General features: G+C 36.5%; 5 protein-coding genes across 7 annotated transcripts in view; 3 read left to right on the forward strand and 2 right to left on the reverse strand.

The window, feature by feature from the left end:
- Positions 1-396: 396 nt before the first annotated feature.
- Positions 397-2,913, forward strand: LOC143913364 (protein YIPF6). Its single transcript, XM_077433099.1, has 6 exons — positions 397-490; positions 688-810; positions 881-959; positions 1,049-1,223; positions 1,301-1,458; positions 1,541-2,913. Exons 1-6 carry the CDS (start codon positions 470-472, stop codon positions 1,657-1,659), a joined length of 675 nt encoding a protein of 224 aa, XP_077289225.1. The 5' UTR covers positions 397-469; the 3' UTR covers positions 1,660-2,913.
- LOC143913363 (uncharacterized) lies at positions 1,700-3,749 on the reverse strand. The gene is made up of 6 exons (XM_077433098.1): positions 3,540-3,749; positions 3,051-3,240; positions 2,687-2,824; positions 2,428-2,614; positions 2,251-2,357; positions 1,700-2,168 (listed from the first exon to the last, which is right to left on the reverse strand). Exons 1-6 carry the CDS (start codon positions 3,575-3,577, stop codon positions 2,037-2,039), a joined length of 792 nt encoding a protein of 263 aa, XP_077289224.1. The 5' UTR covers positions 3,578-3,749; the 3' UTR covers positions 1,700-2,036.
- Positions 3,750-5,679: 1,930 nt separating this feature from the next.
- Positions 5,680-6,981, reverse strand: LOC143913173 (uncharacterized). Its single transcript, XM_077432818.1, has 2 exons — positions 6,733-6,981; positions 5,680-6,491 (listed from the first exon to the last, which is right to left on the reverse strand). Exons 1-2 carry the CDS (start codon positions 6,863-6,865, stop codon positions 5,776-5,778), a joined length of 849 nt encoding a protein of 282 aa, XP_077288944.1. The 5' UTR covers positions 6,866-6,981; the 3' UTR covers positions 5,680-5,775.
- A 1,135-nt stretch (positions 6,982-8,116) lies between these two features.
- lmgA (anaphase promoting complex subunit lemming A) lies at positions 8,117-14,617 on the forward strand. Of its 3 annotated transcripts, none has more exons than XR_013260704.1 (3): positions 8,161-8,293; positions 8,570-8,874; positions 14,529-14,617. XR_013260704.1 is itself a non-coding variant. In XM_077433101.1 (2 exons), the coding sequence occupies exons 1-2, from the start codon at positions 8,275-8,277 to the stop codon at positions 8,806-8,808; spliced, it is 258 nt and encodes an 85-aa protein (XP_077289227.1). In that variant the 5' UTR covers positions 8,117-8,274; the 3' UTR covers positions 8,809-10,385. The 3 variants fall into 3 exon arrangements, 1 of the variants encoding a protein (XP_077289227.1); XR_013260703.1 differs by lacking the exon at positions 14,529-14,617 and adding an exon at positions 9,020-9,493; XM_077433101.1 differs by lacking the exon at positions 14,529-14,617 and having other exon boundaries at positions 8,117-8,293; positions 8,570-10,385.
- Positions 12,541-21,806, forward strand: part of lmgB (lemming B) — a 63,637-nt gene continuing 54,371 nt past the window's right edge. The window contains exon 1 of the mRNA XM_077433094.1: positions 12,541-14,841. Coding sequence (XP_077289220.1) covers positions 12,922-14,841 — 1,920 coding nt within the window. The 5' untranslated portion in view covers positions 12,541-12,921. The remainder of the gene's footprint in view (positions 14,842-21,806) is intronic.

Here is a 21,806-nt window from a genome sequence, read left to right on the forward strand (position 1 = left end):
TGGGGGGTTGCAGAGATTATTCAGGCTGTAGTAGGTCGTTAACCAAACCGGTGATCGAATGAAAACAAAAATAGCTTGAATATGTACTATACTGTGAGGTCTGCAGTCCCGCAGCCCATGTGAATGACAAAAAGAGCATGCATTTTTACTGTACTGGGAGGACTGCAGACCCGCAGCCCATGCGGACGAGCCGCCACTGACAGGATCGATGATGATTGGTCTGAAATGTATGATATCACTGGTTTTGATTCGTAATAGCACAAGTTGCGCTAGATCCCTACATGATAAATTGAAAAGGGGTGTGCATCATTGTGATAGACGAGCTGTTATTTCCGACATTTCCAAGAATAAATATCGAGCTATCAAAAAATAAAGTTGTACATTTCGAAATTCGAAATGTACAACTTTATGAGGGCGGCAGCACTGGTTGGCTGTCACGTTGACGTTTCAGAGTAGTGGCGCATCCATCATGAACGAAGCCAAATTAGACGTAAATAATATACCTAACTTCTATTTAAAACTTCTTAAATACATTTCTGATTATATGGGAAGAAGATAAAGTATGATTTCAAGAATTGTTTACAAAATTAATTTGATATTTATTCCCGTGTATCAGAACTATTTTCATTATTTCCCTGTGATTATAGAATTGTATTGCAATTCCTAAGACAGTTAATATTTACTTAGATGTTCGACACCTATCCGGGGAGTGTGGAGGGTGAAATGGTTGTCCCCGGATCCCAGTCGGCTTTAGGTCCCGATGGAAAATTAGAATTCAACACACTTGATGAACCTATCAAAGACACTGTGGTATGTTTATTTTTTAAACCGTGCATCATATCTAGTATGTGTAAAATTTCAAAGATTTTATTTATTTCAGTTACGTGACTTGAAAGCAGTCGGCACGAAATTCTTTCATGTCTTATATCCCAAAGAAAAAGCAAGTCTTTTAAAAGAATGTCGGTTAACTCTATATATATGTATTTATAACTTATTGATTTAGGCCTCAATCTTTTTTTACGTTGTATTTTATATTGTGTATTTACAGGGGATCTCTGGGGACCTTTGCTTCTATGCACTTTAATGGCAACCGTTTTACAAGGCTCGGCAGAGCAAACTCCCAACTCTAATGATGGTGGACCTGAGTTTGCTGAAGTTTTCGTCCTAGTGTGGATTGGCTCATTAATAGTCACATTAAATTCCAAATTACTCGGTGGAAATATGTAATTGTTCATTTTAATATTGGACTTACTTGTGCTAAAACAATCACAAAGAATGTACTATTTTTTTTTATTTTCAGCTCATTTTTTCAATCAGTGTGTGTATTGGGATATTGCTTACTACCTACTGCTATAGCTCTTTTGATATGTAGAATCATTCTTCTGGTTAATCAAACTACATTTTTATTCTTTTTGAGGCTTGTCATTACCATATTTGGTTTTTGTTGGGCCACTTTTGGTAAGAGAATATTTTCTAATTATATTTTAAGCTGTTGTAATATGATATATTGGTTTTAATTAACAAAAAATAATTATTGCAGCATCAACAGCATTCCTCGGAGATAGTCAACCTACCGGCAAGAAAGCACTGGCGATGTATCCAATTGGCTTATTTTATTTTATAATTTCTTGGCTAGTCATATCTCATACTAGTTCTTAGTTTCCTTATTGTACATTCCTCTCTTTTTATATTTGAGTATACTCTTAAAACAATTTGTATTTTATTTTTTTGTGATATGTGTTGTATATAAATATTTCATTCCTTAAAACTAAAATAACTTGATATACTTAGATTGTGAAATGTGTATATTTGCTGTAAACAAATATTTGTAAAGTATTGTCAATTAATGTAAAAATAATATATGGTTAAAATCATACATGATAGATATTATAAATGACCATCAATTGAATTGTAAACCTACACAATAATTAATCGCTAATTGACAAAATCTATGTAAAATTTGCATTTGCACATTATATGAAGACTTATTATGTTTAACATGCCATTTTGCCTAGTACATAAGTATTCAATTTCTTTTAGCAAAATTTCTTTTCTAACCATTTCAATACATCAACAACGTCGTCTAATGACGCCAAACGCAGACCCGCTGCAGTTTTGACTGTTTTCGAAGCTGCCACTCTAAATGTTGTCGCTCTGCCCCGGAACATCTAAACATATTGAAATATATTTATTACGTATTACATTCTATTTTATTTTACATGACATACATAGATTGTTGTACTAGATTACCTCCATTAAGTTTTCATCAGTTGTATCATCACCGATGTAAATCAATTTCACACTGTTGTTCCAATCTCTACCAAATTTATTTTCTAGTAGGTATTTTGCAGCATGCCCTAGAATTAAGATTAACTTGTGTGTAAAAATTTTCATATGTGTAATATTATAGTTATGAATTCAAAAGACCTTTATGCCAGTCTATTTCCGGTTGGACTTCCAAACCATAAATAGCATTGGTTGGAGTGAGACCCAAACGTGTTATGATCGAACGTGCCTGTTCCACTAACTGGTCACGTATCTCAGCAGGAGTGTCACGATAGTGATATGTAAAAACATCTCCTTTACTCTCGATCCACGCCCCATCACGCACAACCTCAAATAAATACGCATTTATGGAATATACTTTTTTACTGTAATGAAATACTTATATAAACTATCGTCTTACTTCATTGTTTAGTGCTTGTATGATGTTACTTATTTCCTCTTTGTCTTGAAGTGGAGTTTCATATTTGTATCTCGTAGAATCGGGATAAACTATTTCGAACCCATGACTTCCTGCGTATGTTATATTATCAATGCCAACCTATTATTTTTTATATGAAGAAAAAACTTATTATTTATATAGAATTTATACGAAATGAGTATTTACAAAATAAAGTTTATTGTACTTTTTTATGAATTTCCAATTTCCCAAATACAGTATGCAAAATTAATCCCCAACAAGCTAATTAATGAAATTGACCCAGTTTCATATCAGATTGCTCATTAACGAGGGCAAAGTTAACGACATTGAAATATGTTTACTTTACCACAGATTTAGCGTTATCAGCTTGTCTCCCCGATATTATGGCTGTATAAATTTTACTGCAATTAGCCAAGCGGGTCAAGAGTGTTTTCGTCTCCGGTGGCATTACTGCCAAATCTGGATGTGAAGAAATTGGTGACAATGTGCCATCGTAGTCCAAAAATAGTGCGAGCTTTTCGGTATCTCCAATAGTACTATAAAATCAAATAAGCATTAATAAATCAATAAAAATATAATATGTATGAAGCACGATCGGCAACCCTAATTTAGATAAACTCTACACAAGCTCTATTGTTGGCACGAAGTGTACAAATAATCATTCAATATAATTATGGACACATTCTAATTATAGACAGTAAATACTCTAATACCAATCAAATTTCAAAAGTGATCTACATATGGAATATGAAGTGTGATTAGAATTCTGTTCATTTTAAAATACATTCAATAGAATGTTTGATTTGACATTATTCTAAAAAAAAGCAGTTCTTACCTTGATAAATATGCGTCAATACTTGCCAGTGACGCCATGGTGACTGAAAATAATAAAGTTAGAATACAAGTATTACAACCTTGCACTTGCTCTCAAAGTGTGTATAGGATTAATTTCTATTGTATTGATAACACACAACAAATACAATATGTTAACACATATAACCTTCAAATCAACATTAGAATACTTACATAATCTAAAATAAGTCTCTTGTTCGAATTGCTGGTAACTAAATAAATAAAAAAAACTTCAATACGATAACACCGATAATATAATGGCAGTTAAGAATATGTGAATGAAGCGACGCTTTCATTTCTTTTATCAATTGCTTTGAAGGAAACAACATATATCATTTATAACGAGCTATTTGTGACGTAAATGATTTTAAAATAAAAAGTTGAGAAACGCTGAATGCATGGATTAATTATGCATTGCGCAACTCGATAGGTGGCCCATTCTTTATGATGTTTTCCGCATATCGGTCGAGATAACGCATATTGAAGTATTTTACTATCACCTAACAGTCTAAGGATTATTTTCAGGATTAACCTTTAATTTTCATGTTATCATGTTGACTGATTACAAAAATGTATATTATTTATTGGAACTGCCTTGTATTTTGTGTATAAAATGAAAATATAAACATTTCAGCAACTGTGGAACTTAATTGCACAGATTGCAACTATTCCTACAATTAGACTTACCATAATATTTTTTTCAATATTTATTAAAAATTATTTATTTCATATTTATTAACAAGTAAAAGATTCAGATCCACTAAAAGCTGAATGTAAGAAAGACATCAGTCATAAAATTTTGTAAATTCTTGTAGAATAGTATTTATATCAATACTTCCACTATTTTTAAGTAATTTAAAAAGCTTTTTTGCTTCTTGAGAAATAAATGTATTGTCACGTCTTTCTTCAAGATTTATTTTATTTTATTTTATAAATCACTGATAATATCAGTTGCAGTTTTGCAATATGTACTTCCAGTAGCGGCTCGTGAGAATTCATAGTGGGGGGGCTGCAGAGATTAATCAAGTTGTAGTAGCTCATTAACCAAACCGGTGATCGAATGAAAACAAAAATAGCATGCATATGGACTGGAAAAATAGCATGCATATGGTCGGAGTGCTATACGTGATCTCAGCATAGCACTCCGACTGAGACTTCTACGATGCTATGTTTTCAGCATCCTTCTGTATGGAACAGAAGCATGGACCCTGACGGATGCCACATGTCAGAAACTAGAGGCATTTGAGAAGTGGACATACAGAAGGATGCTGAGAATCTCATGGATGGCGCGTCGTACCAATACTCGAGGTGCTTGCCCTGATGGGAAAACATGTCGAAGTGCTCAAAAGTGTGAAAAGGCGTAAATTGGAGTACTTCGGACATGTGATGCGGAACGAAAAATATGATCTCCTGCGCCTTATAATCCAGGGGAAAATCGTAGGCCAACGCAGTCGGGGCAGGCGGAAAACATCATGGCTAAAGAATCTTCGGCAGTGGTACGGCCTCAGCACCCGAGCACTATTCCGAGCAGCAATTGACAAAATAAGAATGGGACATCTAGTTGCCGACGTTCTAGGAGGACATGGCACATGAAGAAGAAGATATGGACTGGGAGGCTGCAGCCTGCAGCCCATGTGGACGACAAAAATAGCATGCATTTATACTGTACTGGAAGTCTGCAGCCCCACAGCACATATGGACGAGCCGCCACTAGTATTTTCCATAATCAATATAGATTTGTTAAAAAATCTGAGGTTTCCCTTGCTCAAACTGCAAATACATTTCACTGCAACCATTATTTTAAAACTGTTTTATCATCCCTGAACAGTGTTCTCGAGTAGTAAAATATGATTTCAGTCCCTCAAAGATTCCAAGTATTTTTTCAATAGCTGGAAACTATTTTCCGAGGCAGCATTTTTTAATTTTTACCAAAAAAACTGGGCAAAATTAAATACTGACCAGAATCATACTTGGAAACTGAGACGAATGATAAGTCTGTCTACATATATAATGAATACCAACCCCATGTGTATATTTTTATTTGTACATATGTACATTAAGTCAATTTTAAAAGAACTTCATGAACTATTAAAATGTAAACATAGACCACAAAACATACATTTGAATTAAACATTGTCAATATAAAAAATATATTTTATTAAATAATAACTTTGGGTATCTTATAAGTATTTAAAATAAGAATGCTTAAAACTAGTGAATTATTTTTCTAGTTTGGTAGTTAGAATACATTGCGGTAACAGTGATGGTTCCAATGATGATAAAGTATGTGACTCGTGCTCTGACTTTAAATCGATTTGTTCATTGTTTTCTAATATCATTGCCATTTCATATTCTTGAACTGCTGAAAATATCTTACTTTTCACTAAATTTAAGTAGTAAGGTGTGAAACTTTTCAGCGTTGAACTCAACCCGGCCAAAAATGCATCAACAGCTTTGGCTTGCAATGAATTTGCTGATTGTGATTCGTCTTTGTTTAACACATTTGCTGATGAAGGAGCTGCTGATTTTGAAGTTTCAAGCTTTATGAAATCTATTGGTGGTGGTGTTACTGTTGCTGGTATTGGTGCAGTCATAGGCTTAGTAAAACTTGTAAAACTAGAATAATATCTTCGATTTGAATTGGAGTTTACAAATGTTTTATTGCAACGGCTACTTTGACTGTGTCCAAGAGCTTCACTGTCTAAATCGTCAAGAGGATCGTCTTCTCCCATTAAATATTCTTGATCGGCCTCATCTTCCACATCTAACATGCTCTTGTGATAAAAATTGTCTAGAAAACGCAATTGCTCCTCATATTTATAGTACTTTTTCTTATTTCCACTATTTGGTGCATGTCTTTCTGTAGTCAACCTTTTCTTTACAGATTTTCTGTAATTATCACGTATGTTGTTCCATCTGGATTTGCAGACTGAACCTGAAATATCAATAATGATACATGAATCTACCAAAATTTTTAAAAATATAACGAAGTTGTATTTTTATCTGTTCACATTTTTAACTAACAAGGAAGTTTCTTTAAATGAATCTTATCAAATTAAACATTGATGCTACAAATACCACATCTGAAAATAAACCTGAACAAACTTTTCAGTGTCTCAAAAAACGTAAAACAAAAATTTCAGCAACTTGACACAATTGTAAGTGTGAATACTAACTTGGCTGATTCAACTTCTTAGCTATATCTTTCCATATTTTGAATTTGTGAACAGCATCGTTGTATTTCACCATGGACACATTGTACAGTACGCTGTTCTCCTTTACAAATTCTATCAACTTTTCATCGTTCATACTTTCAAAGCAAATCGTAAAAATATTTAAAAATCAACTAAAACGCTTCAGTGCTCGGAATCACTGACAGTGAATATAAAACGTCACGTCCTTCCGACGTTCCGTATCAGTGCAGTGTTGCCAGGGAAAAACACGGAACTGAAACCACTGTATGATAATTGATGACGGAGGTTCGATGATTATTCCTCAAAAAGCTATCTCGCGCAAGTCACTAAAATCTCGATCACGGAACAAAAAACTCCATCAATCGAAAGCCACCCACGCGAAACATTGTAATAACTAGAGCTCGAGTGCCAGATGTTCCGTAATCGAGATTTTAGTGACTTGCGCGAGATCGCTTTTTGCGGAATAATCCGTTTACCGATGATGGACTCATAGTATTTTACATTTGAACGGCACGAATACGAATCAAATAAAATAAGATCTGTAGTACTAGTTTATGTTGATAAGGTGGTTAGTTAAAATTAATGAAAACTAGCTTCCATTGGTAATTATTCAATTTGTAATTAACGAAAGCACTGTCAAGGGCAAAAGGTACTCCCAATCAGGGGTCATTCGTGACATTTAAAATAGGTGGGGCACGAGGAGGACAAAACCATCCCCCATACATATGATTTTTTTTCCAAAAATTTGACCGTAATACCAGTGGCGGCTCGTCCATATGGGCTGCGGGCTGCAGCCTCATAGTATAGTACATATGCATGCTATTTTTGTTTTTCTTTTGATCACCGGTATGGTCAACGAGCTACTACAGCCTGATCAATCTCTGCAGCCCCCTCTACTATGAATTCTCACGAGCCGCTACTGCGTAATACATTTTATGCAGGAAAAATGACTTTTATTAAAAAAATTGGTGACTCGTCAAGATTTAACATGTGTTTTTTTGTTAAATAAATCTTTACGAGTCGCCAACAAAATACTAAATTTATTTTCTTTTTTTTTTGTTAGGAGATATTTATTTGGGGCAGTGCCCCGGTTGCCCTTAAAGCCGAGCCGCTCCTGCTCCCAATAATGTAAGAACTCCTGGATAACAACTATAGCATTTCTGTTACATCAAAAGAATTCTGTGTTGTTGTAAGTTTCCGATATTATACAGTTTTCAGTTAGAATCATTGATATCATAGTGCACAAGTTTATCGAAATTGCATCATGTTTTTCTCTTATTATTAACAATATGATGTGGCTTAAATGACCGATTTTATAATTTAATCAATTGTTAAACAGGGAAATTCATAAGAAAAATTGAGTATTAGGCATAGACAAGCGCTTGACCGCTCCACTTGTCTATGCCCCATACTGACAGTTGAATTTTGTTCGGTTGCTAGTGCTTTTGTTTTTAACCGTTTTACGGATGCGGACGTTCGCTAATCTGAATTTTTGCAACAAAATCCGCTTTTTTTCTCCTTACAATGAAAGTTAAGATCAAAAGTAAGTCGGTTTACCATATTTTCACGACATATCAGCTCTACCTGTCTTATATGTTTACGCTCTATATTTATATTTGCTTATGTTCATCTATACTCTAAGATTTGCATACAAAGATATTTGCATACTAAAATAGCACTGATACCATTTGCACAATTTCATCCTATATTCATATTCATAACCTATATCGATATGACATGTGCGTCTTTCATTGAATATGCCCTTCATCATTCGAATATGCCGTTGGTATATGAATTTTATTTGATTTTGATTTTTTAGGTTGGACCGGAGTAGCAACTTGGCGTTGGATAGCGAACGACGACAACTGTGGCATCTGTCGTATGCCATTCGACGGCTGTTGTCCAGATTGCAAATTGCCTGGAGATGATTGTCCTTTAGTCTGGGGTGCCTGCTCTCACTGTTTCCACATACATTGCATTGTTAAATGGTTGCATTCAAGACCCGTCCACCAACAGTGCCCCATGTGCCGTCAAGATTGGAAATTCAACAATAAATAGTTCAACACATATACAAGAAATTAGTCATAACGCAAAATTTCCATTGAATCAGTTAATCTATTCAAGGTGAGTTGTAAATATTACTTTAATGATATGTTTATTATTTTTATTTAAACATGTATTCATTTGATTCATATAGTATTGCTGTATAAATATCTTACAATATTTTGTGATAGTATTTATTTATTTAAATAAATATTTCCGAATTTAGCTCAAAGGTTTTCATGTCTTCGTTTGAATCACCTATTCTGTAAATCAATAAGTTGGCCCAATTTTCCACTAATTGAGCAATTTATGGGAAGTGTCTTATGGATCATACTGTGGTTTATGATAACAACATACATACATATAATATGAGCAATATTGTAATAAAATTCAAAAATTGATATCAATAGAACTATGACAGTTTTGTGAAATACAACCTGCTGTATTTGAATCACAAATAAAATATTGATTAGCTTTAACATTGTAATTATCATATTACTCAATATTTTTTTTAAACTGTTGTTTTATATCGATATCTAAAACTTGGATTAACACATATATAGGTATTTATTCCTCATAGAGATTTAATAATTTTTGATTATATGGGAAAATAGATTATATAAAAAAGTTGTCTAAACAAAAGTGACTCTGTAATTTATAGGCTCGTTGTTATATCCATTATATGGTTGAACTATTGTATATTTAATTGTTTTATTACCATGTTACCCATTTTTTAAATTTAAATTTAAACCACTTATTAAAGACTAGAATTTTATTCCTGAAAAATGGGAAGGAAAATAGTATACATATTTGTATAGGGTATTTTCTTTACCTATACTAAGACAATGGCGATTAATGACTCTTCAAGCTGGAATAACCTTTGCTTATCCGACAGAAAATCACAAAGAAAAAATTGAAAGGGTATCAAAAGACAACAATCTAGTAGGTTGCAGATAATTTCTTTGCTTCTTTACTAAGAGAGCGTTGATGATTACTGGGGCTGTGATACCCGCTTACCTGAGCCGACAAACAGCAAGTCTTGTACATAGTCATTGTCCTTTGCCTCAGCACTTGGCCAACAATTGAACCGTGTTCAAAACTTATATAAGTATTGCATTAAAATACACCTTAAGAACGATTACAATAAAACAAGAACATTAACTTTGTACTGGGAGGGTAGCATCCCCTAGGAAAAGGTCGCCACAGGCATCACGACATTTTAATAAATTTTCATGATTGAGTTACTTTTGCTAAGACAATTTTTTTCATACAATCAATATGATTATCGTTATAATTGAAAGTGATTGAAGATTATAATATCTCGCAAAACATTAAATACAATGTTTTGCGTTTTAACAATATTTAAAAATACTGGTGACCTGTAATACATTTATTCTGCTTTTCCTAGATTCTGGACATATCGAATTAAAATAAGTGATAACAATTTGTGAATTAAGCCAAAAATAAATAGTGATTTTGGAACTAAAAATTGGACTTCCGCCACTTTCAAATATAACGGCTAATATGTGCACAGGGCCACTGAGAGGAATCCCGGGCCCTGGCAAAAATAATTCTGTGCCCTATGACAAACTAAAAAAAAATATCTTATAGATATATTCTTATTCTGCGAAAAATCTATCAGAACTGTTAGAAAAATTCCTATATGTTGGTTGATATTTTTTAAAATGAATAAGTATAACAGGTACGATTTCACATGGACACAAATAATGCTTGGATCGAAAAATAATAAACATTTAGCATTAAATAAATATATGTATTTTACATGGAATATTATAAAATATCAATATCGGCCAGTCCAAAGTCCCGACACGGGGACCCTCAAGTAGTCCGGGGCCCTGGAAAATTACCACGGCTCCCCCCCCCTCTCGTCGGCCCTATTTGTACATATATATTAAAAATATCCTTCGTATATTGCAATTGAAATATCGGTCTCCGTGACGGGCCGGAATGTGAAATTACCGAAAACGCAAATATCGGAAGGCAAAGATCGAAAATCGAAAGATCAAAAAAAAAAAGGGTGCATGGTAAACGGTACATACTCACTTAATTTGCGCGAGCAGAATACAACAGGAACAAGAAGAACAGGCTTTTCCTCCCGTATTAATGTGCGCGCGCAGAATACGGGAGGAAAAGCCTGTTCCTGTTGTATCCTGCTCGCTCAAATTAAGTGAGTATGTACCGTTTACCATGCACCCTTTTTTTTTTTTGATCTTTTGACTTAAGATCTTTCGATTTTCGATCTTTGCCTTCCGATATTTGCATTTTCGGTAATTTCACATTCCGGCCCGTGAGGTAGACCCCACGGCTCCCCCCCCCTCGCGTCGGCCCTGTTTGTACATATATATTAAAAATATCCTTCGTATATTGCAATTGAAATATCGGTCTCCGTGACGAGCCGGAATGTGAAATTACCAAAAACGCAAATATCGGAAGGCAAAGATCGAAAATCGAAAGATCAAAAAAAAAGGGTGCATGTTAAACGGTACATACTCACTTAATTTGCGCGAGCAGGATACAACAGGAAAAGCCTGTTCCTCTTGTTCCTGTTGTATCCTGCTCGCGCAAATTAAGTGAGTATGTACCGTTTACCATGCACCCTTTTTTTTATCTTTCGTCTTAAAATCTTTCGATTTTCGATCTGTGCCTTCCGATATTTGCATTTTCGGTAATTTCACATTCCGGCCCGTGAGGTAGACCCCACGGCTTCCCCCCCCTCGCGTCGGCCCTGTTTGTACATATACATTAAAAATATCCTTCGTATATTGCAATTGAAATTATAATAAATATCGGTCTCCGTGACGGGCCGGAATGTGAAATTACCGAAAATGCAAATATCGGAAGGCAAAGATCGAAAATCGAAAGATGTTAAGTCGAAAGATCAAAAAAAAGGGTGCATGGTAAACGGTACATACTCACTTAATTTGCGCGAGCACGATACAACAGGAACAAGAGGAACAGGCTTTTCCTCCCGTATTAATGTGCGCGCGCAGAATACGGGAGGAAAAGCCTGTTCCTCTTGTTCCTGTTGTATCCTGCTCGCGCAAATTAAGTGAGTATGTACCGTTTACCATGCACCCTTTTTTTTATCTTTCGTCTTAAAATCTTTCGATTTTCGATCTTTGCCTTCCGATATTTGCATTTTCGGTAATTTCACATTCCGGCCCGTGAGGTAGACCCCACGGCTTCCCCCCCCTCGCGTCGGCCCTGTTTGTACATATACATTAAAAATATCCTTCGTATATTGCAATTGAAATTATAATAAATATATATATATTATGTATGATTATAAATAATTGTTCTGTATAAATTGGAGAAAGTATGTCAGAGGTGAAATGGTCAGTGCTTCAATCACGGCTTATGATTGGTGATGCTAAAAATTCTGCGACTTTTGTATCCCGAGTACTTTTTCAAACCTCGGATTATACGGACTTGGAAACATTTAGTTTCCATTCAGCATCGAAATTGCTACATGTCGCATTTTTCAGTGATCCCTACGACGCAGTGGGTCGGTGGTTTCGACGCAACAACTCTATTGACTATCGTCGCCTCGCAGCAATTTATTGTATATAGTTTATGAAAGACACATTGTAACTTGGGTCTCTGCACACAGTATTTATTATTCAAATGAGGTCGCCGTGGAGCATAGAGTCGTGTGGTTACCTGTGTGAGGTAACCTGTGCCGGGGTAATGCCGCGTGACGTCACTCGCAACCACTCGCAAACGTTCAGTGGCTCGGAGAACATCGCGGAGAGCGCGCGTGTACTCGTCCAGTAGATCCCAACACTACTTTTCAACTCGCGATCCCTCGATCAAAACAAACAACACTCGATTTGAAACTTTCCGCTCGGAATCAATTCGGCTCCGATCTAAATTCAGTTTTGCAGTGTGTTTTAAGTGTTGTGCAGTTTGCGGTAATAGTAGGAAAATGTGAACAGAAAATTGTCCACACTCGGCTGAAATGACTCACGGCGGCGGCTCCTTTGGAAAATTTTGAATTCGTCCGAGAATAAATCAACCCAAACGTCTCGATCGCCTCTTAATTCAATTTGTGGTGCTAGTTCAATTGACGCTAATTGAGGACTGTCGTTTTAACCGGCCGCTTGTGGTATGCTGACCATGCGCGGCGGGGGTCCCCAAGTTGCCACCAACGGGGTCAAAATGGGGAGGCCACCCCCTGTACCCCCTAGGCCAGATAAGAGCCTCGTAGCCGACGCTCTGGCCAAATCGAGAAAGATTCCGGCTCCTGTCCTGCCGCTGAATCTGAAAAAGGAACAGACACAAGAACAAGAAGCTCAACCTCCAAACAAACTACCTTCTCCGAAGCTGAACGGTCTGTCTCGAGTCAAATCCTTCATAAGAGACGTCATGAACGATAAGAAGAGCAGCGAGGATAAGAAGGCGGCCGATAGTGGCAAGACGACTCCTGTCAAGTCTCACATACCCGTGTCGCAATCTCAGCAGCAGCTGTCGAAGACTAAGCCGAAAAACCCAGTTTCCTTGAATTATCCGACTGAGGAGTCGGTAAAAAACCAGTCGAGTCAGTCAGTGGTGCGTGCGCTGTGCAGCGTTCTCAAAAACTCTTCTACGGACAAGGCCAAATCGTCGCCAAATGAAAACAATCCCAACGACAAGGCCAGAGTCGTAAAGTCGAATAGTTTCGCCGATAAGCCAGTGCCTCTCCGCAGAGCGCCTCCTCCTCCGATTTCGCCGAAACCCACCAGGAAACAGATCGAGGAAAGGTTGGCTCGCACCCAAACCAGTCCTCCGTTCGAGAATGGATCTTTGCGGAAGTTGTCGGCTAGTTGTGAAGAACTCAACAATTCCTCAAACAGACCCATAGTGTATCAATCGCCAGTCTCAAAAAAGTTCCAAGCTAGTCCAATGGTTTCAAGGAAAATCACTCCGCCTAACCTACCCATATCCAAACCTATCATATCAGCTAAAAAACCAAGTAATCCAAGCTCTCCCATCACTCCCAGTCCTATCACAACGGACAAGTGCAACGGGAAGTCGACGAATCTCAGTACCGAATGCGTCACTGAAAAGCTAATATCTGAGATAATAGCCGCAAAGAACGACGCAATTCTGTCCCAGTTAAGCGAAAAAGACGAATTATCTGTGAAAGATGATGCCGATTTAGATGCCAAATCGGAACCAATCGTGAATGGTTCTTCGTCCTCTTCGGACGATAACGAATCGCCGTCAAATTGCATGTCTTCGTTCAGTGCCGTGTCAGTGACGTGTCCGACGGATAATATCAGTGTGTGCAGCAGTGACGGTAGCGCCGGCAAAACAGTGTTATTCATAAACAGCGAAACTTACGCGGAAACCACCAACCCACTAGTGTCTAACAATGTCCAAACTAAAGAGTTTCCCAAGAAACGCATGAACGATATAGCCAACCACGAACTGCTCATATCTGAACTTCAGGATATGAGACGAGAGGCCGCCGAAGAGCGCGTGGTGAAGCGGCAAAGGAGACCTTCGTTAGAGCAAGGGCTCTCCAGTCCCGACAGCGCTAACGGGGAGATCCAAAAGATCCAACACTCTGACTGGGTCCAGGTTGAGGACAACGGGAAACAAGTCAGATACTCTAGTTGTCAGATAGTCATAGAGGACTCGTTGCCGGTCAACGACTCCGGAATATGCTTGGACGACAACTTCTATTCCTCGGATAACCTGTCCCTGTCCTTATCGCCGTCTTTGGTTTCCAGACTCAAGGAGCAGTTTTACACTAACCAAAAGATGTCTTCGCTGCAAGGGTTGCCACCGCTGCCTAAGAGTCTGAGCGGCTTCAACGTTCAGGACACGGACGAGGCACCCCCTGTACCTCCAGCACCCCCTGTGCCAGCAAGGGGTGCGAACACTTTCCGTTACGCTTGCGGCACTCCACCATCTCCTACAACTCCAGGCTCCACTGGAGGAACCTTGAACGGTGCATCCTCGTCCTCTTCCGGGGATGTCCACAGACAACCCAGGAAGCTCACCACGCTGGACACTCAATTAGCACTGCTCAAAAGAGAAATGGTAAGCTATGATTCATATTATTTTATAACCGAAAAAAAAAAATACAAGGATGCTCTGCATCCGTGCGAACTGAGCTATTGACGCAATTAGTGCAACATGTGCAATCGTACAATCGCTTCTCTTGATTCGTATATTATGTACATCATGCACGTGTCCCACGACGCATCTGTCACGTTGGAATTTTTTTTTATTGTAGGATCTGATTGTGTGCGTTTGAGGCGATTGTATCGACATGTCCATGATGTGGATTTAATTTCCGGAGAGTGATTTAACGAATTTTTTACATTTTTGCGGTGAATACCGGTGCTTGTTTGTACTTGTGAGAGAACGATGGCGCAATGCGCAACAATCTGAAAAAGAGATTTTACCTTTAGAATATTTGCTTTTAACCCTTCAGCTTAACATGCGGTCCACTTGTGAATTTTTTTCATACGTTTTCGCTTTTCATCTACTTTGGAGGTATTTTTTCGCTTTTTTTATTCATTTTTTTAGCTTTGAAATTAGTTAACCGAAATTGAATTTGTTGTAAGATTTCGACATTTATTTATGTATAAATATTGACGCCTTTTAAATCGACGATTGAGGTAACTTAAGACAAAGCCAGCTTATGTTTGTAGATAAGCATTCCGTTATCGATCGAATGCCACTCTCAGCAGGCAATCTTTTCATATTTTATGATTTTAAACGGAAAATTGGCCTTTTTTCTCATTATATATTACTATGCTCTCTCTCCCAATGTTTGCATAATAAGCAATTGCTTATTACATATAATGATGTTCGATTATTATTTGCAAAACGAGTATTATAAAACGTGACACGCTCGTCTATATGGTTATTAAAATTGTTGAATATTCATGAGTGGTTGTGAATGATCTCTCAAGTTGTAACACTTTTTATTTTCCATTACAATACTCCGATACAATATAGTCGGAACAAAGTAGCCGATTAGAATTTGGTCTAGATTTTTTCTTCTGAGCGTTTTCTAAGGTCAACATGAATATAGCTTAGCGGAATTAATTACATCGGTTGTTATCATTCCTTCAACGTGAAAAATCATAGTTAATGATTGTCTTCATTGTCGACACACAAAATCGACACGATAATTTCGAATGTAATGTATAATACATTCCTAGAAGTATGATTAGATTAAAATCGTATGACGGATTCGATTAATTTTATCGATCTTTTAACAAGTTAACTATGTACATATGTATGTACGTATACTATATAAGAACTTGTAAATAGAAAATTTATTTCCTAATAAACATTTATCTATTTACCTGCACCTGTTAGCTGTTTTGTGGGCGTTTCGCTTTATCTGCGTTTCAAATGTGTATGCGTCCATCCATTATGTACGCTGAATGAATCATTATCTGCTTTTGAAATTTACTATTGCGAACGGAGTGGCATTTTACGGGTTTCAATTTTATATAAGTCATATATAAATCCGCGATAATGTTATGCAAATGAAAACTCGAGCGTAAGAAGTAGAGCAAAAATTATTAATTACATTTATTATATGTGTTCTTTTTTAGGCACATTGTGTCACTGTTACGAAATTAATGTTTCGTAAATATATCCGAAATTTGTGTTCGAAATTCTAAATTTTGTTCTGATCGAAGCAGTGCTGCGGGCGCTGTCGTGATCGTGTTCAATTGTAAGCAATCTGTGACCAATTTATTTGTGCTTATCCTTTCATGAGTCATTTGATTGCTCATAATTTCATACCTGCCTGAACCGCGGCTGACATAAAAAATGTAAATATTTTGTTTTTCGACTTACGAAATTGTTATAGTAGATGAGATACCTTTTGAGTATTTCATCTAATTTAAAAATAATAATATAATATATACTATATATAAAAAACAGACGCGATGTATGTATGTTTGTGGGTATGTGGGTATGTACATATGTATACGGCGGATGCGTCGACAAGTATGGAGATTTCAAAAAAACAATTTTTAGAATACTAGGGGTATGCCTTATGTCGACGGACAACCGATGGTTTTGCGCATGCAAAAAACTTAGTCTGTGCCATCGCGATCCTCCCAAAACTCACCCTTTAGAGTGTTTTCGGTGATATTTTAACCTCGTGTTGAAATATGTTTGACAGTGATCGATAACAGTGATTCTCATATTTGAAAAAATGTAGGGGAAACTTGTTGAAATAATAAGATCATACAAATTAAAAATTACTTGAAAAAACGTCCTTCCCAACTGGAAACCTCGAGTACATACGTTCATACCGTACGATTCAATGGGTTTGCTTCATTACTTCTGTAAACTTATACATATTTGGAATACTAAAGTAATTCGTTTTAAGAGTTTTTATTAAAAAAAAAACTATTTTTAAATTATAGATCGTAGTTTACAAAATATTTACAATTAGTGGCGATAACTTCATATCATCATCCATTGTTTATTAATATTTGGAGTCCTTGAAAAAGTACTACGACTATCTATTAGTTTGTCGCTGTGATAAATCTTCGCAATTATTGCTGCGGAAAACTGTTATCTTTACTTTACTAGCATTAAATCTATACAATAACAATCAATTCAAGTATTTGTTTGCGTACCTGTCACAGATAAATAGCCGGCTTTACATTCTACTATTATAGGGCTGCCATACGTCCTGGTGGACCAGGGAATGTCCTGGTTTATAGATCTGTCCCCCCGTCTGTCCATGAATTAGTTGTCCCGGTATTTTATCTAGCAGCCAGTCACACAAAAACTAAAGAAAAACAAGTAAATGTGAGAATGAAAGGTATAAGGGCAGCAGGGGTAGCGACCTGCAATTACTTAATCTAATACACAGAGCTGTGCGAAGGGAGTGACGGTTCCGGGCTTCAAAACCTGGGAGCCCCAAAATCGTCATCAATCTATCTTCTTCTACTCATCTTTCTTGCGCTCTTCCTTTCACCCTTTTACATTATCTCCGGTAACATTCCAGTACTTCCCTTTTCTACCTCCTTTTTCCACGATAACAGAATGAAAATACAAGAAGTGTCTTCATAGTTTAGTCTAAATAACTCGCGAACTAAGAATATTTCAATAAAACTAAAAGTTTGTTGACTTTTCAATTCTACCGTCTATAATTCCATTCCCAAACGTCCAGTTGCTAATGCGAGACTAACACCTTCCGATTTTTTGGACCAATTCGGCATTAAATCGGACAATTTAATTGCTGCATTAGTTCAATAGGGCTAAATTTTATCTTAAACCAGTCTGCTGCATGTACAGCCCAAAACTTACATAAGTCAGAAAACTAGTGCTGGCTCATTTTGTGGACAAATCTATATATCATCATTGAAGGGAAAACAAAATTTAACCCAAATTTTAACGTGCTGACGTCTTTTCTGTTGAAAGCCCATCACGCTGAAAATTTCGCCAACATTATTATTTTGAAATTTAATAGAAAGCATATATAAAAATTGTAGCTGATCCAAACAAACCCTAGATGACTACCGCCGAGGATTTGTAAAGTTAACTCTCTAATATATCTTGCAACAATATAAAATGAACAAAAGAAGTCTATTAATGAATGTATTTTTCCAAAACTAGTTCCATCTTCTGCATTGTTGTTCAAATGTAATGCTCACAATCTAAATGCCAAGCCACAATCTAAAATACTCAACAGTTAGGGATTTCCATCGGGAAATTCTGCTATGGTTATACATTCATAAATTCCGGTGTAAACCAGTCTTTATAAACGTTGACAAATGAATGACATGGATTACACGACCCATGTTCAATGCATTTTTTTTCAATGCTACCGGGAAAGACTTAGCGGGTAGTATTCTTGTTTACTTTGTACATGCTCAAAATATCAACGCCTATCGGCGTTTTTCAGGTCCATGGACTTGTTGGCAAAACGCCGATCGGCGTTGGTCTGCATTCAAAGGGTCGGTATCAACGCGCATATTATTATAATCAATCCCTTCATTAGCGCGCTAACGAAGCGTTGTAGATCGAGTTCTTTCAAATTATGCAAACTAAACGTTTCGTTTTGTACACTCGTTTCGCAGGGCTGGTCTATTTGCTGTTTACGACCAGACATACATATCGCGTGTCTGCTCTGTTCCAAGACCACACCTTGCATCCGCTCCGTACCTCTGGGTCTCTTCATATATCTATCCACACACTTTGGGCTTATTATCCTTCGACGATGACTCAAATTCGATCCTCGTTGCCTTCCTAGGGGACTTACTTGGCGCGTTCCCCTATTTATAGTTCCAGCTCTCCGATGGCACTCCTCGTCGCACACGCTACTTCTACTACACATACCTACCGTATTTATTTTGGGCTTGGCCTTTCGTGCACTTTACGTTTGTCTTTTTGATTTACACCACGGTGTCGGTCACAGCTTCGGGGAGGCGCTCGTTTGGCTAATTTAATTTGATGCTCCCAAGCAAATCTGTCGTGACCTGAAAGACTCGCTCGGCGGTTGCGCAACAGTTTTGTTTACATTCGATACTTCCGATTAGTCGATGAGTCGCCATCGCATTCGATTCTCAGCTGTTTGCTAATTGAGTTGTGAACTCATCTGGTCGTATTATTACCGGGCATCTTTGATGGAGTTAAATAGCCGGTAAGTTTTGCTCTCGGATTCCACGAAATGTGCTCGGCTGTATTTCAACCGGAGACGACAAGGTGGTTAATTTAAATTTAGTGCGGCACCTAGTTCATCAGTTTGCCTCATCTCCTTGTGTATTTATATGCCTCGTGTGTATACCGGTTCCCAGTATTCGAATGTTGTCTTGATTTCCGGAACGATTTTAATAGATTAAATTTACAATATTTTGATTGCTTTGTTGTTTGTGTTTTTGACATCGGATATGTCTGATTGCTTTTTTTTGTGTAAACTACACGTGTACGCAATAGGCAGGTTTGGATCCTGAAATAAACTTCGGACTCGCATTAATCAACCCACACCGAGACGTGAAAATAGAAAATTGGCGTTAATCATCACAACAGTAAATTCAACGTTAAAAAATCTGTTAATGCATTTGCTAATGATTCAATATCTGTTGGACTGGAGTTGAAGTGCTCAAGTTGAAATTGGTATTCTAGTCTTGTTTTTTTGTTATACTTTTTCTTCTCTTATTTTGGACTAATGCTAAATTATAAAATTGATATGATGAGCAAATAAGTAGGTACTAGTAGAATTTCTATTTGATTGAATCTTTAATGGATTGGATCAGTTTGATTTGCTTTTAATTCTTAAGATATTTCTACACCATCATCATTGTTTATACTTACACACTCACATCTACAAGCTTCCATTATTTATAGATTTCAATTAAATTCAATTTCAATTTTCTTAATTTGAAAACTCGACCCACGCTATATTTCTACATTTTCTTAGAATCAATTTACGTCATGTCTGTAGCTAGGAGAGGGAGCCATGGGGGCGCCAGCCCCCTTAAATTAAAAATAATATATAATTATGAGAATTGTAATTTAGCTTATGAATTTTTCATGCGTTTCCAAATATAGAATATTTGTCTGGTACTTTTCGAACTAAATGTAAAATGTAAGTCATACAAAATGTAAAGAATATTATATTTTCCTTAAATTTTATCGTTTTTGTTTTATAAATCTTTAAATTTTACCTATAAAAATGACGTTTTTCATAAATAAACATATATGTATTGCGAACGCGAATTTTGCTGTTAAATATGAAGAGAAGTGACACATTTTGATTTTTAAATGCTTTTTATTATTACGAAATTATGTTCACAATACATCTTATATCTATTTTAATAGCTACTGATCTACTGATCATTTTCTATTTTACAATTTAATTTAATTTGGTTAGTAATCATATTATTATATTATTCTAATGTTAATCTACAGCATAATAGGAAAAAGAGCTCAAAAACCTATTTACAATATAGAAGTGAGACATGATTTTTTTTTTAATAATTAGATTAATTGATCTTCCTCTTATGTATATATGTATATGTTTATATCGTTATGTGGAGATTTCTAATGAACATTTTATAAACTTTTTCACTGAATCTCATACCGTATTCAGTTGATTTTTTCAGTAATTGATATTGTTGCGTAGGGGTGGGTGGAGGATCCAAGTAAAAGGCCAACAGTCGTTTCACAGCATTTATTGATGATTAAGGAGATACACGCAGTGTCACTGCTAAGTCCAGAATGACATGATATCGCCTACGTACCGCCTTATAAAGGGTAGATCTCTCAGGGCGCCTAATCTGTTTACCTGTTGTATAGTCACGTATTCGGATATGTATTTCCACGACATTGGGTCTTCCCGTACTGATTCTGAGAAATAACTAATAACGGTCATTGTTTAGCCTAAATGCACTTAGAGTCCAGATATAATCTTTGGAAGTAAGTGCATGCATTTAGTTAATCCGATAACAGATATCCGTTGGTCTAAGTGCAATTCGCTCAATCCGCGGCGTACGTAACAATATATAGACTGGCCCAGGCCCGAAGGGAATATGGCATTTCGAATGAAAAAAGCTTAAAAGCTAAAAAAGGGGGTGCACTTGTGTTTCAGCCTCCCCAAAAAAAATCCTGGCTACGGCCGTGATACAGCTTTCTTGTATATGTATCACATGTAATAAAAACTTATCATATTGTTCTAACAAGAAGAAATTTAAGCTTGAAATAATCAGAAATCTAGCTAAACTTGCATTTTCCATTTGATTTACATTCCCCGGTTCCACAATGACATGCATGACAAATGAATTCATGATTCAATTCAACCTAAGGGCTTTTATCTTCAAACCAAACACATTGTACGTACATTATATTATACCTGAATGTATGTATATTTTTATATTATTATAATTATAACCAGAGAATGCTTACTGTTGAACAAACGCGCACGCAGTTTAACAGTAACTAACTACTGTTTGTGTAATTACACGTTAACAGTAAAAACGGCACCGTGACACTTTCACGAACTGATTACACCCACGGCAAAC

This window comes from Arctopsyche grandis, chromosome 6 (assembly GCF_051622035.1).
Source record: "Arctopsyche grandis isolate Sample6627 chromosome 6, ASM5162203v2, whole genome shotgun sequence".
In the NCBI taxonomy this organism is placed as follows: Eukaryota; Metazoa; Arthropoda; class Insecta; order Trichoptera; family Hydropsychidae; genus Arctopsyche; species Arctopsyche grandis.